The 15,554-nt window shown below is 42.2% G+C and overlaps 1 protein-coding gene across 1 annotated transcript in view; it reads right to left on the bottom strand.

Annotated features, from left to right (window-relative positions):
* Nucleotides 1–15,554, bottom strand: part of LOC126184522 (serine proteinase stubble) — a 229,022-nt gene that overhangs the window by 30,461 nt on the left and 183,007 nt on the right. The window contains exons 3-4 of the mRNA XM_049926922.1: nucleotides 14,020–14,376; nucleotides 3,908–4,073 (exon numbers count right to left, since the gene is read on the bottom strand). Of these exons, the coding sequence (XP_049782879.1) occupies nucleotides 3,908–4,073; nucleotides 14,020–14,376 (523 nt within the window). The remainder of the gene's footprint in view (nucleotides 1–3,907; nucleotides 4,074–14,019; nucleotides 14,377–15,554) is intronic.

Here is a 15,554-nt window from a genome sequence, read left to right as displayed (position 1 = left end):
TGTGTATGGTTACTGGAACTGCGTAAATATGCTGTGCTCTGTTTTGCTGCTAATCAGCCATAGGGAGAAGTAATATGATGCGACTTAGCTTGCACCATTATACCAAGATGGATAAAAAGGACAGAAGACAGGTGTTCAACATCCTGTCAGCGATGGAGTCGTCAGAGACAGAGCATAAGCTCAGATTAGGGAACGATGGGAAAGGAAACCAGCCATGCTATTTCAAAGGAACCATCCCAGCTTTTGCCTGAAGTGTCTTAAGGAAATTATGTAGAACCTAAATCTGGATGACTCGATGGTGATTTGAACTGCTGTCCTCCCAAATGCAAGTCCAGTGTGCTAACCACTTCACTACCTCGCTCAGTGCCATGATGGAAACAGCAGGACAGTGTCACAATTCTAATAAAGAAATTTTACAAAATTAAAAAAAAGCTTGAGATTAAAGTGAGATTTAAAATTTTTGTAGTCACCTGCCCTGCTCTTAGGCATTTCTGCTATGCTCCTCTCCTGGTGTAAATACTGACAGAAGTTTCATATTATTTATATTTTATTTTGTACTGAATTGTGATACACAGATGCAAGTATCTTAACATCTTTTGTATACATTCACACAGTAACTTCATATGTCATAATCTAACTCATTCCTTACATAATCTTCATTACACATTAGTGCATATTACAAGAAATAAATAGTGTTACTCGTCAGCATCAAGTAGGAATTTCTTTAACTAAAAAAGCAGCTTCATAATATTTGAATTCTTTCATAAAATATTTCACAAAAATTACATCTATTTACCTATATATGGAAGCTCTCTGCTTCATATATTATCTTCTTTTGGCTTGTATACTAAATATGGTATAAATCTGGGCCACATATTCCAAAGCTCATTTCCTAAAGCAACAGATTATCATGCCTTCAGATTATACAAGTAACTTCAAAGGAGGATAATCTGCAGTCAGCTACCTGAGAGATTAATTGTTACATTCTCCAAGCAAAACTATCCATAAAACAACCATTATCATTCTTTCTTTTTCAGAATAATTAGTGAAGAACAATTTCAAGTGACAATTTCCTGTGTGGTGTCAATGCAATCGAAACTAGCAAACCATTGTCATAAAAACATATCAACAGTTTCTGCTAGGTCATTGATTTCATACTGTTTCCCACACAGGAAATCTACTATATTTTCAATGTCTTAGGTTTCAAGAAACAAATAAAAACAATTTTCTTACACATTGAATTTGTACTAATATTAATTTTTTCTCTTTCTTCATATAATTAATATTTTTTGTTAGGGTTAACATCCTACTAAATACAAATTATTCATTGTGCAACAATACCTCACTTAAAGAATTATGCATGACTTTGTTGCTAGCATCCTCCTAGTATTCATTTGAAAGGTCTGGGAAACAACAGAATATTTAAATCATGATGACGGCACTGCAATTTGAACCGATTGCCTATTGAATGTAAGTCCATTTTCCTAATAATTCTGACACATAATTTATTAACCTCATTATTTGTTTCACACACTATCAATTTAGCAACTTGTTCTTTTTTCTTCTTCAGAATGCCACGCAAGAGCAACCATGAACTATGACAGTTGTAGAACTATGAAATAATTAAGAAAAAATAATTGTAAATACATAGTATTTATTGAAACAATGTAGGATATTGAAAACAAAATGCAAGACTGAAAATAAGAAACTGAGGGGGAGACAAGTTAAGGAATTCAACTGAGAGACACAATGAAGGAAAAACTTATAGTTATACAGAGAGGTTCAAATAAGCCTGTGTTCCCTTTTCTAGAAGAAACTGAAATGTAAGATGACAAAATTAAAACAAACAATTAAAAATAGCCAGGCATTATGCAGTTTAAATGTTAGTTAACTTCAGGGTGTCATTTGACTGCTGAGTAGTAGAGAAGTTCTGTACAAATGCTACAGAGGCACCACTAAATTTGAAAAACGGTTTAGTGAGGATTTCATGTTAGTAGAAATATCTTTAAAGAAAAAAAAAATTATTTGCAGATTATGACACTGTTGAAATTTGTAGTAAGAGAAGTGAACAATACTCTCCAGTTGGGCCTCACAACAGGTATGTTACTGCATGTTACATCTAACATGCAAATTTGAAGCGATGCAAACAACAACTTGTCAAAGCAGAATTTAGATGTATAGCAGTGTCAGCAACACAGAATGCAAGGCTTAGTGTACCTAATGCTTACTGAGATTACAGTTCAGTTTCCCTTTGTAATAAAGATAGTGAGACATACGAGGGTCACTCCAAAAGAAATGCACACTATTTTCTTTTTAAACCCATCTTTTATTCTAGATGTTTGAAAGTTTTACAGTGTGTAGATACATCCTTTAGGAACAATATTTTCTTTTCTCCACATAATTTCCATCCCTCTCAACTACCTTATGCCATCTTGAAACCAGCGCATGTATACCCGCACAGTAAAATTCTGGACCAACCTGTTGGAGCCACTGTTTGGCAGCATGCACAAGGGAGTCATCATCTTCAAACCTTGTTCCACGAAGAGAGTCTTTCAGTTTCCCAAAGATATGATAGTCCCATGGAGCCAGGTCAAGACTGTAAGGCGGGTGTTTCAGTGTTGTCTTTTGTGATCACTTACATGGTTTTTTTGACTGAAATGTGGCCGTTCATTGTCGTGCAACAGCAAATCATCCTGTTTTTGCCAATGTGATCGAACTCGACTCACTTGAGCTTGAAGTTTCTTCAGTGTCGTCACATACGCATCAGAATTTATGGTGGTTCCACTTGGCATGATGTCCACAAGCAAGAGTCCTTCGGAATCGAAAAACACTGTAGCCATAACTTTTCCAGCAGAAGGTGTGGTTTTGAATTTTTTTTTTTTTTTCTTGGGTGAATTTGCATGATGCCAGTCCATTGATTGCCTCTTCATCTCTGGTGACAAATGATGGAGCCATGTTTCATCACCTGTCACATTTCTTCCAAGAAATTCATCTCCTCCATTCTCGTACTGTTCCAAAAGTTTACTACATACCGTTTTTCTTGTTTCTTTGTGAGCCACTGTCAACATCCTGGGAACCCACCAGGCACAAACCTTTTTTAACGTCAACACTTTCAGTGTTTTGCAAACACTTCCTTCCCCTATCCCAGCGTAGCGTGACAATTCGTTCACTGTGATGTGTCTGTCGGTAGTCACCAATTCATTAACTCTCTGCACATTGCCTGGAGTGTTTGCAGTACAAGGCCTGCCGCTGCAAGGACAATCCTCAATATTGTCATACCTGCTTTCATCACGTAACTTTCTTGCCCACTGACTAACTGTACTGTGATTGACAGCAGCATCTCCATACACCTTTTTCAACCTCTTGTGGATGTTTCCCACTGTCTCGTTTTCACAGCACAGGAATTCTATGACAGCACATTGCTTCTGACAATCGTCAAGTGTAGCAGCCATCTTGAAGACATGCTGTTATGGCACTACTCACGGGAACAGGTTGAATTAAGTTTGAAAACAAGCAGGAAGGATGTATCTACACACTGTAGAACTTTCACACATGCAGAATAAACTGTATTTTTACAAAAATAGTGTGCATTTCTTTTGGAGTGACCCTTGTAAAACATACTTACCAAGGGAAATAACACATCCCTGAACAGGAGTAATGTAGTGGTTCAAACTACGACCAAAATTGTATGAGTTGATATGTGTCTAAAATTTATGTTACCAATACTGACATGTAAATGTCACTACCTTAAGTTTCTCTATCATGTAAGTATAATATCTTCTTATTTACACTGACAAGTCATCTTTCTGCTTATTTGACATATTGAGAACTTTCATGTACTAAGTTGCGTAATTATCTGGGATCCTCATTTTCAAATAATGGCCTGTTATCTATACAGACATCTTACCTGTGTATACAGTGGGCTGCTGTTGCAACATACCACTGACTGACAAGCACTCCTCCACACTGGTAACCCGCTATGCGAATGTGTGCTTGCCAAGGAAATTCCCCAAAGTAAGCCTCATTGCCACCAATTATTCGTTTCTGGAAAGTAAGCTGTGGTGTCCCACATTCTGAAAAGATATTCACCAATTAAAATGCAAAATGTAACTGTAAAGGAAAATATAATGCAGTCTACATAAGGGTCAACTTCAACACAGTTAGTTCATTTATGTCTCATAGTAACACAACTGACAACAAAATTTATGTAGAAACTCAGAAGAGGTCACGCTTTCTTCACCAATTATCATTTTTTTTCTTACATCAATATTTAAGTTTCAATATTAACAATATAAGTATAAAGGTTGCTACTCACTATTAAGATGAGTTCAACACAGGAGCAGTGAGAAGGCACTTACATATTAGTTTTCAGCCAAAGTCATCTTCAGAAAAGAAAATACACACACATTCATTCACACAAGCAAGCACACCTCACACAGACATGGCCGCCATCTCCAGTGGCGCTGCCTGAGATGTCAGAGATGGTAGCCATGTTTGTGTGTGAGAGAGAGGTGTGCTGGGTTGTGTGAATGAATGTGTGTGTGTTTTCTTTTCTGCAGAAGACTCTGGCTTAAAGACAGTATTCAAGGGTCTTTTTGTTGTGCCTGTCAGCAACTCAACATGTCATCTTCATGGTGAGTAGGAATCTATCTTATTCATATACTGTTGATGCTCTAACCTAGAGTTTCCATTGTTTAAGTTTCAATATTTCATTTTCTGGCATATTTTACATGGTTTCACATATATATTTTCATAAAATGCTTAACAAGTCATACAATACTGGTAAATTGACAGTTTGAAGCAGCTGTCAAAAATTCTTACTGCATGTTACATTAAATAGTAATATCAATGCCACTCCCATAAATGTGCTATACGTCTGGGATATTACATAGGTTCCATTTACAGTCAAAGACCCACAGGCACCAGAATCTTATTCTTCACATAGGAAATCGGTTACTTTCAAAAATATGTTGTTTCCAAGTTGAATTATTCAACCTTCTACTGCATACCTTCATATTTCCATTCAAAAATGTGCTGCTTTTCTAGTGTTATTACATGGGTATTGTTGGCAGTCAGACTTTCAGCTGTATGTACTTTGGGCAGGAATTCAGTTGTCTATGAAAGTTTGCAGAGTTGTGTCACTAGCTATCGAGGTTTGCTTCCGGCAGAAACTGTGAGTAAAGAAGAACATTTTTCCTGAAGATTTAAATGCTTGGGCCTTCCTTTACCCATTGTTATTCGCGACTTTTTAAAATCATTCTACTAGAACATATAAGAGGCAGTCAGATGAAAACGAGAGAGAGACGGAAAAAAGCAAGTAAATTGTTTGTTATTTCAAAAGTAATCGCCATAACTGTTAATAAATTTCTCCCAGTTTGAGACGAGATGGTCAGTACCTTCGTGGAAAAATGATAGTGGCTGCCTGTAGAAACAGTATTGTACTTAGTCGTGTACTCTTCGTCCAAAGCAAATCGAGGGCAATGAATGTCTTTTTTCGGTGATCCAAAAATATGTAGATCGTATGTGGAGAGATGGGGATTTTGTAATGGCTTCCCAGCTAAAATGCTGCAGCCTAGTCGAAGCAACCTAGGCAACATGTGGGCCTGCCCACGCTAAAGAAGTTTCACTGGAATGCCCTTATACATCGTCCATACAGTCCCAATCTCTCTCCATGCGATTTCCATAATTTTGGGGCCCTAAAAAAAGATCTGTGGCCGTCGATTTGCTTTAGACGAAAAGGTGCACGCCTAGGTACAATCATGTTTCCATGAAGCTCTTAACTGTCTTGTCTCGCTGTGGGATACATGTACTAACAGCAGTGGCGAATACTTCTGGAATAAACAGTTACTTAATCTTCACCGTTGCTCTGCCACTTGTAGATCTTTTTTAAATACTGTAGCAAAGGATGAAGATTCTGTGGTGATTCCCTCTATAAGTTTCTTGCTGCTCCAGTGATTATCAGGACCTTCCTGTGGGATCAGAGGTGTGCTTTGATACTGATTTAGCAACCAGTAGGTCAGAATTAGTGCTTAGAGTCCTTAAGTTTTACCTTTACGGTTTTACCTTTACAGTTTACATGGATGGCTGATATTAGGCAGTTATGTGGTCGAATTAAATATGATTTAACATTATTCTATGACCACAACTTTCATTGTAAACTGGCGACTACTAAACATGGACAGGAAAAAAGTGAAAAACATAACTGTGTCGATAGATCTTTATTGGAAAATTTGCATATTATATCGAAACAGCCCATAAGACTTTCCTCTAGAACCCCATATTTTCTTGCTAATAGGTGCCTGAGCCTTATTTCTCAAGGATACTGTTCCATTATTGGCTTAATGCTATGGGAATTAGTCAATCGGTTTGAAATTATAGCGCTTTATCCATACCGCGTTTTGGAGATAAAGAAACTAATATCTTGTCATAGTGATTAGAAGTATTTCGTTACACGTAAACTGCGAAGGCGTCTCCTGCAGTCAAGTGAAGGAAGGTTGTTCTGCAAATCTACCAGCGACGCAGTGCTCGCTCACCTTGTTCACTGAAGGCCAGCAAGGCCTAGAAGGCGGGACACACATGTTCACATATTTCAATAGTATGGAAACCTTACAAAAATTTAGCAAGTATTTCAACCAGTTTTTAATCCGACTTCAGAAGTTGCTGTATCCGCATTTTGACGATATCTGAAGACCATTTCCACTCATTTCAGTACGACAAACAGCCAAAGTTGTAAAATAGCTCTTGTTATTACTTGATCATGACTAGTTTCGGGTTTTTATTCATAAGCCACTCTCAAATCATCCATCCAAATCAGAATAAATATTACTCCACATATCAAAAAATCATGACGATCGTTATCCAAAGGAGTACAATGCAAGTGACCACGAAACCGGATACAAACAATCGCAGCGCGTTAGGTACGGCATGCAATGACCAAGGTTCAACAGTGACATCGTTATGCACTTGCAGAGGAATTACTCATTCGCTACCACAGGGTGGGTGAATACTTCCTTGGAATGATCGTCATTATGGACGAAGCCTGGGCTCTGTTGTACGAACAACGATTAAAGCGGCACTTCAACGAATGGAAACGCCCTGGTTTTCCTCTTCCACAGAACGTGTGCTGCGAGACAGTTAACCAGCTGGTACCAAGATGATGGATGGCTATTCTGGATTGCGATATCCATGGGTTAATCCTGTATCACATCGTACCATTACCTTCATCCCTCACTGCCACTGGCATTTCATCCCATCATTCCTCATGACAACGCACGATGCCACATGGCGAACCACGTGCAATAGCTCCTGCGTATGTGGGAGATATTGAAACATCCACCACATTCACCCGATATGAGTCCGTGTGATTATGATCTGATCACCAAAATGAAGTAAACCCTTTGTGGCACACTCTAAAACACAAAAGAAGCTATGTGTCCTTGGAGACTTTCGCGGCGGCACACTTCAATAAAGTCTTCTCGGTTTACAAGTTTCGCATTAAGCACTCGAACTTTCGATGGCTGTCTCCGTCATCGTCACGAGGAGTTAAAAATCACTGACTGCTGGGGGCAGGCACGGTGTTTTGTTTACACGGGCTGTCTCTCCTAAGATTCGTCAGGAACATTTTCTCTGGTGTTTCGGCAAGTGATTGCAATTTCTATTTTTTTTTTTTTTTTTATGTGTAGCTGGAGTCAGCCCAAACAAATGCTACTCGTCACGTCTTTCATGCGACGTCTAGTGCGGACGGAGAGCGTCGGTTTGTTTCCCTTTACAAACAAAATTATTTTTTTAAGTGGAATTTCACGTGTCCGTTCGACGGAGCGGTCACAAATTAGTCTACTTCGATATTCGTGTTATGAGCATGAATTAACAGGGACAATAAAACACGAAGGACAACCAGTACTGCAGCAGCGGCTCAGCTGTGGTACTGCATGGCAGTAGCAGTCAGCGAGGGCCAGGGCAGTGCTGGGCTGCTGGAGTAGTGGTTATTCTTCGTTTTTTTACTGTCTCTGTTAATACACATCGACAAAGGGAATATCGCACCAGAATAATGCGGGACCGCTCTATCCAATGGACACGTAAAATTCCACTTTAAAGATCATTTTGTTTGTACTGTAAAACAAACCCACATTTTCCGTCGACATTGGTAGTTGTATGAAAGTCGTGATGAGCAGTGTTCCAAGATGCTACTTCAGGCGGGTGTAAAATGAATGTGCGCGACATAGAATAATAAACTCTAAAATGAAGATTTGGCCCTGTCTGACTACCCCCTGAAGCAGATCTTAGGATCTCTTAATTCTATAAATTACAATCTAAACATACATGAATGATGAAGGCAACTAATCCTACTAAATGATAAACGTTGTTCTTGCTTATATATTTATTGCAGATTTAAAAAACCTTTATATTACAAAGTTTACATTTCCTAAGTAAAATTAGTAATCAATTTGCCCAACTCTGCCCCTTATTATGACTGCGCGGTCTAATCTCAATAACGCGAAATGACTGACATCATCTACGTACCAAACACTAGAAGACACTACTTTCAAAGATGATCTACGGTGGTGTGGAACCTCGGTGGAAATAAACTAATGCGATCACAGCAGTTTAGCTTTTATAGCCCTAATAAGCCGAAGCAATTTGCGATATCATCGTATGTAGTGCGTCCGGTGCGACAAAGTGATGGTTCTCGTACTCGTCTGCGACAACGGAAGAACTCCAGCCACAAATAGACTCTTTCAAACACTAGGACGGCAGAATGCGGTCCTCTGACAAATATACTCTAATACTGTTTTCTCTACTCTGTGTTCTACAGACGAGAACAAGGACGGAGTTCAGATAACGTCTCAACATAAGTATAGGCAGAGGAGGTGCTCTCAATTACAGAACGCTGTGAACTCAACGACGACCTCCAAATCGTAAAGGTTTCGCAACAGTACAGTACCTAACTGTTGTAACAATAAACTATCATGAGAGCAAAGACAGCAAGAACGTCCGTACCAACAAAGCTGATATCGAGTGACCGTCCACACCCGAGCGCTCACAACGGAAGACCTCGTCTCTCCACTGCTGGCCTCCCAGCAAGGCTCGGCTCCCCACCCTCGCAATTCCGAAAACGAATCATATTCCAGAAATCACGGACTATTCTCCCTCTCAGCAGATTCTTCCGAACGCCGATCAACCATATTTTTGTCTTTTGTCGTCCAGCGCGGAAAGTTTGCGAGGAAAAACCTGTACTCATACAGTGGTACGCTTCTGAGTAAAAGTCCTTGGAAATAACCCAGCCTGCGTGGTTTCCGAGGTGCCGCTTCTTCGTTCCTCTCACCTGCGTCCAAGATTTTCAGCGTTGGGAAGTATTATCCGGTTATTCTTCCGGCCCATTCTACAGGGTTATTACAAATGATTGAAGCGATTTCACAGCCCTACAATAACTTTATTATTTGAGATATTTTCACAATGCTTTGCACACACATACAAAAACTCAAAAAGTTTTTTTAGGCATTCACAAATGTTTGATATGTGCCCCTTTAGTGATTCGGCAGACATCAAGCCGATAATCAAGTTCCTCCCACACTCGGCGCAGCATGTCCCCATCAATGAGTTCGAAACGGTAAGGCTTCTGCTTTAGCCTTTTCCGTAAGATTTTCCAAACCGTCGGCTGTGGTACGTTTAGCTCCCTGCTTGCTTTATTCGTCGACTTCCGCGGGCTACGCGTGAAACTTGCCCGCACGCGTTCAACCGTTTCTTCGCTCACTACAGGCCGACCCGTTGATTTCCCCTTACAGAGGCATCCAGAAGCTTTAAACTGCGCATACCATCGCCGAATGGAGTTAGCAGTTGGTGGATCTTTGCTGAACTTCGTCCTGAAGTGTCGTTGCACTGTTATGACTGACTGATGTGAGTGCATTTCAAGCACAACATACGCTTTCTCGGCTCCTGTCGCCATTTTGTCTCACTGCGCTCTCGAGCGCTCTGGCGGCAGAAACCTGAAGTGCGGCTTCAGCCGAACAAAACTTTATAAGTTTTTCTGCGTATCTGTAGTGTGTCGTGACCATATGTCAATGAATGGAGCTACAGTGAATTTATGAAATCGCTTCAATCATTTGTAATAGCCCTGTACAATAGCGGCTGGCCGTCAACCTATTGTGCTCCAGAGCTCATGTACCACGACGTCTGTCAGCCACTTCCTGTGTTTAAGCAGGACCAACACCTATGTGAGCCTTCCACCAAGAGCTTGAGTTCTGTCTGCCGTTTCATCTCCACTGGTATTCCAACCTCTACTAGTATAGTCAATCATTCATTACGCCGTATTTATAATAAAGACACACCGTCAGCTTTCATGCCATAAGCGTTAACAATTATTTACAAGACGTACGTGACAATCAGTCTCCTTTATATATTCATATATACGATGTACAACCTATCACATGATACCTAATTGTGTTTGTAGCTCACGGCAAAGTATGTGGATGAATTCTTGTAAGGTGCGAAATTATAATCACCTTACAGTGTTTGTCTGGGACGACTCCAGCTACACATAGCAAAAACGAAACTGCAGGTATCTACCGACACACCAGAGAAAAAGTGTCTGGCGACTCTTAGGGAGCCAGCCTGTATAGATGCAAAGGCAGTATCTGGAACCTTTCATAGGGCGGTCCCTGAGAGACATCAATAGAGATGGGTGTGCTGACGGTGTACGACGCCTTCCATCGGTGTAGAGGAAGGTGACCGAGGTGCGGGGCGATTATAGTGAGAAAGTGTAATGTGATGAACATCTGTCAGTAAAGTCTTGTATGGATTATAACAGTGTTGCCACTATCCTTTTTATACATCCCATTTATTTTACTAATAATAAATCAGAATAAAGGAAAGTAGCTGATGCAGAGGCAACACTCGCCTTTCATTCAGTAAGGAACCATCCCTCCTACAGCTCCTACCACGTGTATTACTTATTTGATCGACAGCGCACTATATTCCTCCCGTTTTGTAGAAAAGAATTAGGGCAACGATACGTGCGAACCAGCCCACGGCCCACGAGTCTCTAGAGTGATCCATTCTTCCGGTCGAGATCTACACCTGCATCTACATCCATACTCCGCAAGCGACCTGACGGTGTGTGGCGGAGGGTACCTTGAGTACCTCTATCGGTTCTCCCTTCCATTCCAGTCTCGTATTGTTCGTGTCAAGAAAGATTGTCGGTATGCCTCTGTGGGGGCTCTAATCTCTCTGATTTTATCCTCATGGTCTCTTCGCGAGTTATACGTAGGAGGGAGCAATATACTGCTTGTCTCCTCGGTGAAAGTATGTTCTCCAAACTTCAACAAAAGCCCGTATCGAGCTACTGAGCGTCTCTCTTGCAGAGTCCACGCCGGTAAGCCTATTCAAGCAGTGGACGAACAAGTGTACTGTAACCTACTTCCTTTGTTTTCGGAAAGCATTTCCTTAGGTTTCTTCCAATGAATCTCAGTCTGGCATCTGCTTTACCGACGATTAATTTTATATGGTCATTCCAATTTAAATCACTCCTAATGCCTATTCCCAGAAAATTTATGGAATTAACTGCTTCCAGTTGCTGACCTGCTATATTGTAGCTAAATGATAAAGAATCTTTCTTTCTGCGTATTCGCAGCACATTACACTTGTCTTTATTGAGCTTCAGTTGCCATTCCCTGCACCATGCGTCAATTCGTTGCAGATCCTCCTGCATTTCAGTACAATTTTCCATTGTTACAACCTCTCGATGTACTACAGCATCATCCGCAAAAAACCTCAGTGAACTTCCGACGTTATCCACAATGTCATTTATATATATTGTGAACAGCAACGGTCCTACGACACTCCCCTGCGGCACACCTGAAATCACTCTTACTTCGGAAGAGTTCTCTCCATTGAGAATGACATGCTGCGTTCTGTTGTCTAGGAACTCTTCAATCCAGTCACACAATTAGTCTGATAGTCCATATGCTCTTACTTTGTTCACTAAACGACTGTGGGGAACTGTGTCAAACGCCTTGCGGAAGTCAAGAAACACGGCATCTACCTGGGAACCCGTGTCTATGGCCCTCTGATTCTCGTGGACGAATAGCGCGAGCTGCGTTTCACACGATCGTCTTTTTCGAAACCCATGCTGAATCCTACAGAGTAGATTTCTGGTCTCCAGAAAAGTCATTATACTCGAACATAATACGTGTTCCAAAATTCTACAACTGTTCGATGCTAGAGATATAGGTCTATAGTTCTGCACATCTGTTCGACGTCCCTTCTTGAAAACTGGGATGACCTGTGCCCTTTTCCAATCTTTTGGAACGTTAGGCTCTTCTAGAGACCTACGGTACGCCGCTGCAAGAAGGGGGGCAAGTTCCTTCGCGTACTCTGTGTAAAATCGAACTGGTATCCCATCAGGTCCAGCGGCCTTTCCTCTTGAGCGATTTTAATTATTTTTCTGTCCCTCTGTCATCTGTTTCAATATCTACCATTTTGTCATCAGTGCGACAATCTAGAGACGGAACTACAGTACAGTCTTCCTCTGCGAAACAGCTTTGGAAAAAGACATTTACACTACTGGCCATTAAAATTGCTACACCAAGAAGATGACGTGGTACGGACGCGAAATTTAACCGACAAGAAGAAGAGTCTGTGATATGCAAATTATTAGCTTTCCAGAGCATTCACACAAGATTGGCGCCGGTGGCGACACCTACAACGTGCTGACATGAGGAATGTTTCCAACCGATTTCTCATACACAAACAGCAGTTGACCGGCGTTGCCTAGTGAAACGTTGTTGTGATGCCTCGTGTAAAGAGGAGAAATGCGTACCATCACGTTTCCGACTTTGATCAAGGTCGGATTGTAGCCTATCGCGATTGCGGTTTATCGTATCGCGACATTTCTGCTCGCGTTGGTCGAGATCCAATGACTGTTAGTAGAATATGGAATCGGAGGGTTCAGGAGGGTAATACGGAACGCCGTGCTGGATCCCAACAGCCTCGTATCACTAGCAGTCGAGATGACAGGCATCTTATCCGCAGGGCTGTAATGGATCGTGCAGCCACGTCTCGATCCCTGAGTCAACAGATGGAGACGTTTGCAAGAAACACGAACAGTTCGACGACGTTTGCAACAGCATGGACTATCAGCTCGGGGACCATGGCTGCGGTTACCCTTGACGCTGCATCACAGACAGGAGCGCCTAAGATGGTGTACTCAACGACGAACCTGTATGCACGGATGGCAAAACGTCACTTTTTTGGGTGAATCCAGGTTCTGTTTACAGCATCATGATGGTCGCAACCGTGTTTGGCGACGTCGCGGTGAACACACATTGGAAGCGTGTATTCGTCACGCCATACTAGTGTATCACCCGGCGTGATGGTATGGGGTGCCATTGGTTACACGTCTCGGTCACCTCTTGTTCGCATTGACGACACTTTGAACAGTGGACGTTACATTTCAGATGTGTTACGACCCATGGCTCTACCCTTCATTCGATCCCTGCGAAACGCTACATTTCAGCAGGATAATGCACGACCGCATGTTGCAGGTCCTGTACGGGCCTTTCTGGATACAGAAAATGTTCGATTGCTGCCCCGGCCAGCATATTCTCCAGATCTCTCACCAATTGAAAACGTCTGGTCAATAGTGGCCGAGCAACTGGCTCGTCACAAAACGCCAGTCACTACTGTTGATGAACTGTGGTATCGTGTTGAAGCTGCATGGGCAGCTGTGCCTGTACACACCATCCAAGCTCTGTTTGACCCAATGCCCAGGCGTATCTAGGCTGTTATTACGGCCAGAGGTGGTTGTTCTGGGTAGTGATTTCTCAGGATCTGTGCACCCAAATTGCGTGAAAATGTAATAACATGTCAGTTCTAGTATAGTATATTTACCAATGAATACCCGTTTATCATCTGCCTTTCTTCTTGGTGTAGCAATTTTAATGGGTAGTAGTGTAGTATTTCGGCCTTTAGTCTGCCATCCTGCAGTTTCTTTTGGTGAATAGTTTCGAAGGGAAATGAGCTTACCTATACTGGTAACGTCTAGTAGCTGGTTATTCCTGTGATCTATATCCTCCCTGCGTGACGGGAGCCCGCTAGGCGAAGCCGGCAGGAAAGAGGCGGAAGGCGGCAGCGGCGGAGGCAGCTTGGGTGGGGGCGGTGGCGGCGGCGGTGGCGGGGGCGGCGGGTGCGAGTGGTGCGCGGGCACGCAGCACGTGAAGAGCAGGTCGGCCACCACGTCGAGCGGCCCGCCGGACGAGCTGCAGCCGGGCGTCAGCTGGCCGCCCACCAGCCAGCAGGTGAAGGTCAGCGTGCAGCGGTACGCCGCCGCGTTGTGGCGGCACGAGCTCGGGTATCCCAGCAGCGACGACAGCAACCGCCCGCCTGCCGGTATAAAACATTTTAAAGTACTTTAGGATTGAAAGCCACGAACGAAGTAGCGGGGTGAGGCTCACGCTGGAGGCACGGCACACATCCAGCCAGTCTCAAGAGACCCCTAAAATCAGCAGTCACCCGACTTTGTCAGTTCTTCACCCATACCATTACGACATTTGCCACGCGCGCTATGCATCAGACTTGAAACAACGCAAGGGGCTACCCCCAGAGTAAATCTTTGCCTTCAGTAATCCTTAAGATACAGTGAGGTGACCGAAGTCTTAGCGATATACACATATACAGATGGCGGCAGTATCGCGTGCTTTATGTATAAAAGGGCAGTGCACCGGCGGGCCTGTCATTTGCACTCCAGTAATTCATGTGGAAAGGTTTTCGACGTGATTATGACAGCACGACCGGAATTAACAGACTCTGAACGCAGAACAGCAGTTGGAGGTAAACACATGGGACGTTCCATTTCGGAAATTGTTAGGGAATTTAATATTCTGAGGTCCACAGTGTCAAGAGTGTGCCAAGAATACCAAATTTGAGCCATCATCTCTCACCACGGCAACACAATGGCCGACGGCCTTCACTTAACGGTCGAGAGCAGCGGCGTTTGCGTAATTGTTAGTGCATTACATTACATTAATACTTGTTCCTTAGATCGTGAATATGACATTTCGTAATAATGTAATGATTTGGAATGTGTAGGTTTAACATAAATTGTCTTTTCACGGTACAGTCTTTTTTTTTAACAATTACAGTTACTACTTCACACACTTTGCTGTTATTTTTGAATTGTTATGGGTTATTAATAACAAATTTCATAAGTGAATATATGTATTGTGGAGGCACTGTGAACATCCCGTGTTCCTTAAATAATTGCACCATGACATCTACCATTTCTTCCAGATTTAATAGAACCCTTCTTTTTGTCTTCCCATTCTTCTCCATCCCTTTTCAACAATTTGGTTTGGTGTCGTGTTCCAGTTCCAGTTATTCCACTCGCTTCCTTTCCGAAACATTCTCCCTCATAAAACCAAAATCATCTGTCGCCTTCCAACTTTCAGCAAACCCCCAACTACTGCTTACTTCGTCCTCCAAATCACCAAATTTCACTTCTCATCCAACCCTACAATCTCGTAGTTACGAACCTACCCAGCAGCAGTCTCGTCAACAACGGA

The sequence above is a fragment of the Schistocerca cancellata genome, chromosome 4 (assembly GCF_023864275.1).
Source record: "Schistocerca cancellata isolate TAMUIC-IGC-003103 chromosome 4, iqSchCanc2.1, whole genome shotgun sequence".
Taxonomy (NCBI): domain Eukaryota; kingdom Metazoa; phylum Arthropoda; class Insecta; order Orthoptera; family Acrididae; genus Schistocerca; species Schistocerca cancellata.
This window is presented reverse-complemented; position numbering and strand designations above follow the sequence as displayed.